The 4,125-nt window shown below is 58.9% G+C and overlaps 1 protein-coding gene across 1 annotated transcript in view; it reads left to right on the top strand.

Annotated features, from left to right (window-relative positions):
- The window catches only part of ATP1A1 (ATPase, Na+/K+ transporting, alpha 1 polypeptide), a 33,497-nt gene that overhangs the window by 20,582 nt on the left and 8,790 nt on the right, over positions 1-4,125 (top strand). Inside the window, exons 9-11 of the mRNA XM_015563537.1 lie at positions 693-869; positions 2,341-2,475; positions 2,915-3,107. Of these exons, the coding sequence (XP_015419023.1) occupies positions 693-869; positions 2,341-2,475; positions 2,915-3,107 (505 nt within the window). The remainder of the gene's footprint in view (positions 1-692; positions 870-2,340; positions 2,476-2,914; positions 3,108-4,125) is intronic.

Consider the following 4,125-nt stretch of genomic DNA (forward strand, 5'->3'; position numbering starts at 1 on the left):
CCCCCCCCACCCCGCCCGTTGTGGAGACGGAAGAGCCAGGGGGAAGCCTGAGGCATTGGGCCTGTGCCGGCCAGTTCTGTCTGATGAGAACCTGTCTGACCGTGGCCGCTACGTCCATGGCCTGTGAGCTCCGTGGCATTGAAATGGACTCCCAGGGCCTGTAGATGAGCCAGTTTCTGACTGCCCAGGGGACGTGAGCATCAGCTCAAAACTTGGGCGAACAGCGAGCTCCTGGCCGGGTGCTGCCCGTCCCTCTGCTCCGTCGGCCACTGCAGATTAAGATTAAAAGGGCTTTTGCCCACAGTGGAATCTTAACTGCAAAAGTGGCATCTGTAAGACGTAGGTTGGCAGAAATGATGATGTCATCTCCCTGTTCCCGTAGCTTAGGGCCCGTAGACCCGATGGCCTGGCCCACACCTGCTCCCTCTCCAGCGGGAGGCCTCCCTGTGTGTCTGTCCAACCGGAAGGTCACTCTCCACCGCACGTGCTCTTTGTCTCCACCCCTCACCCCCACCCCGAAGTAGGAGCAGTGTCTCCCGTGAGCCCACACGGCACCGTAGACCCCTTTTGAGTCCATGTCACCCTCAGACACATGGAAGGAAGGGGACGTTGTGACTCTGGTGTGTGAGTGACGCTGGATAGTCAACCCCCAATCTGTCATAGGAATGTGGTTGGAGAATTCCTAAAACCCGATTTATCCCACTCTTATGGGATTTAACACGACGTTAACGCATCGCTTGCTTGCCTCGATCCCGTCAGGTGTCTCCTTCGACAAGACCTCAGCCACCTGGCTCGCCCTGTCGAGAATCGCTGGCCTGTGTAACAGGGCCGTGTTTCAGGCCAACCAGGAAAACCTGCCCATCCTGAAGGTACGCCCCGGAGTGCCCCTTAGGCTGGGGGTGGGGAGTGGGGGGCGGGTTCCACACAGGGGCCACCTGTGAGTGCTCTTCTCAGGTAGCACGTGGCCTCCATGGCCCGTAAGCACCTGCTCTTGTGGACAGGGATGGTCCAGGCGATGCTTTGCCGTGTGGCACCTTTGCCGCCTGTAGATCCTGAAGCACTTACCGTGCCCGAAGCCCATGAGGGAAAAGCGGATCTACAGTAAAAACTGACGGAAGGAGGGTGGGCGAGGGGAGAGGCCGTCTCCGTGCAAACCCCAGTGATAAAATCCAGTTGTATTATCCTGGTTTCTTAGGCCGTCGCCTCACCTGGCAGGTGGCGGGGTCTGCTCGGGCAGCTCCGTAATCGCGTTTGCATGTTAAGGTGCAGGAGGTTCCAGTAAATCCCTTAAGCCATTTATTTTCTTAGAATAGCCCTGCTGTGTCTTATCTTCTTTGTCCTTAGCTTGCTCACTAATCGTGAGGTGTTGCTGGGATGTCCGGTGAAGACAGTGTCAGGAAGGCAGGAGCTGCACAGGGTCCCCTGGGGACATGGCGGCCCGGGCTGGCTCATCCTGGCTAGGCCACGCCGCCTGCGGCAGCTCTGGGTAGAGACCCAGTGGTCAGAGAGGTGGCGGCCCAGATGGGATGGAGGTGGCTTCTGCTGGGCCAATAAGGCTCTTCCATTTCTTAAAGGAGGGTGTCTTCTCTGATGGGAGCGGGGATAAAACTTCACACATTGTCCCCTCCTGCTTCAAAGAAGAAATTCTCTAGGCTTCCAGCACAGGGACTCCCCAGCACCAAACCTTCCCTGGTTTAAAAGCCCCAGAAGGACAGCTGGAGATGTATCTCCCAGCACGTCAGGGGTCGGGGCCGTGCTAATAATGGTGGTATCAGCGTGTGTTACCTGAGGTGTGGGTTTCAGCTGGAACGCTGGCTGATGGTATTACTGTTGGGGCGGGTAGTGCCTCTCAGTTTGCGTCCGTCAGGCCCGGATATCTGCCCGCAGCCGTTTGGAATACAAAGTCCTCCCTTCACCCTTGGCGCGGACCATGCGTTCCCGCTGCCGGGACCCAAGGGGTGTGCTTGCAAACGGGCGGGCAGTGGGAGAGTGTGCTTTCTCACTGGGTCTTTTCAGGCTCGTAACCAGAAATATGAGTCTGGGGACGTGGTGGCTTTGAGACTTCAGCAGGGGAAGATGAATAGGCTCAAGCAGGCTGGGAAGGGTGTGTTTTGCTTCTCCCGAGGGCAGGTGACACCTTCAGACAAAGATGTGGGTGTGGGTGTGGGCGTGTGGGTGTGTGACCGGGCCTGGCAGCCTGCGTCTGAGCTGCTGCTCCTTCCCCGCCCTCCCCTCCTCCCACCGAGATGGGGACACCTTCCTGGTCGTTTTGCCTCGTCCGAGGTGGCGCCTCGGTGCAGCGTTTTCGGGGAACCTGACAGGTGCCGTCTGTGTCCACAGCGGGCAGTGGCGGGCGACGCCTCGGAGTCGGCGCTCTTGAAGTGCATCGAGCTGTGCTGTGGGTCCGTGAAGGAGATGAGAGAGCGGTACCCCAAGATCGTAGAGATACCCTTCAACTCCACCAACAAGTACCAGGTCTGCAGCTGGGGGAGGGGGGATCGGGCGGTGGGCAAGGGGCAGAGAGGGGACCAAAGAGCCTGTGGAGGAACTCGTCTCCCTCTGGGCGTGTGACGAGCACAATGCCTCCTGGAAGGGAATCGTTCACACTGTTTCTGAAAGCCTTCGCTTGGTATCTTACCGTTGACTACACATAGAAAACCCTAATTTATTTGACTTCCGTAGGATGAGGGACACATTTCCTTCAGGGGAATGTTGTCTGTCGACACATGTCATTGATGTGTGACTGTGTCACCCTGCTGGCCTTTTCTGTAGAATTCAGAACATGTTAGGTGTGAGGCAGGTTCAGACGTAAGAGGTCTTGGTTTTTTGCCGTAACAAATACTAACTGGTAAGGGAGCTCCATTCTCCTCCAGGAGCGCCTCAACCTTTCATCTGAACAACCCTTCCCTTCCAGTTGTCCATTCACAAGAACCCCAACACGGCCGAGCCCCGGCACCTGCTGGTGATGAAGGGGGCCCCCGAGAGGATCCTGGACCGCTGCAGCTCCATCCTGCTCCAGGGCAAGGAGCAGCCGCTGGACGAGGAGATGAAGGACGCCTTCCAGAACGCCTACCTGGAGCTGGGCGGCCTGGGCGAGCGCGTGCTGGGTAGGTGCGGCACCTGGGGACAAAGCGAGGCACCACCCTGGACCCCCCCCCAGCCCGCCCGTTGTGGAGACGGGAAGAGCCAGGGGGAGCCTGAGGCATTGGGCCTGGGCAGCGAAGTCCCGCTGGCTTGCTTCCGACTCGTATTTGGGCCCTTGGTGCTGTGCCGGCCAGTTCTGTCTGATGAGAACCTGTCTGACCGTGGCTGCTGCGTCCATGGCCTGTGAGCTCAGCGGCATTGAAATGGACTCCCAGGGCCTGTAGATGAGCCAGTTTCTGACTGCCCAGGGGACGTGAGCATCAGCTCAAAACTTGGGCGAACAGCGAGCTGCTGGCCGGGTGCTGCCCGTCCCTCTGCTCCGTCGGCCACTGCAGATTAAGATTAAAAGGGCTTTTGCCCACAGTGGAGTCTTAACTGCAAAAGTGGCATCTGCTGGGCAGACCATCTGCACTGCGTTACCCCCAGCAGCCAGCAGGGCGGCCCGCTCCGCCCTCCCTGGTGTCTGGTTGGTGTGAACAAATGGTGAGCAGAGATGTGGCCTCTCTCCAGCGAGGGAAGCCGAGACATCATTCCACCATGTGCCAGGTCTGAGGCAGAGTGGGCAGGTCGGAAACCCTGAACCCGGCGCTCAGCCCGCGCCGTCAGCGCCCTCTCCACACTGAACAGTGCCTCTGCCTCGCAGGCCTGGTTTTCCTTTCATTCATGTACGTTCCACGAACCCTTCGTGCTGTTCTAAAGCTACACTTCCACGAACAGTCCCAGCTAGACACGCAGGGAAGGGTGGACGTGTGAGCATCGCTGCTGCTGCTCCGTCCCCAGCCCTCACCGCTCCCTGCCCCTCACTGCAGGTTTCTGCCACCTCCTCCTGCCGGACGAACAGTTCCCCGAAGGCTTCCAGTTCGACACAGATGATTTGAATTTCCCTGTGGAAAACCTCTGCTTTGTGGGGCTCATCTCCATGATCGACCCACCCCGGGCTGCTGTCCCCGATGCCGTGGGCAAGTGCCGGAGCGCCGGGAT

This window comes from Myotis davidii, unplaced genomic scaffold (genome assembly GCF_000327345.1).
Source record: "Myotis davidii unplaced genomic scaffold, ASM32734v1 scaffold217, whole genome shotgun sequence".
Lineage (NCBI taxonomy): Eukaryota > Metazoa > Chordata > Mammalia > Chiroptera > Vespertilionidae > Myotis > Myotis davidii.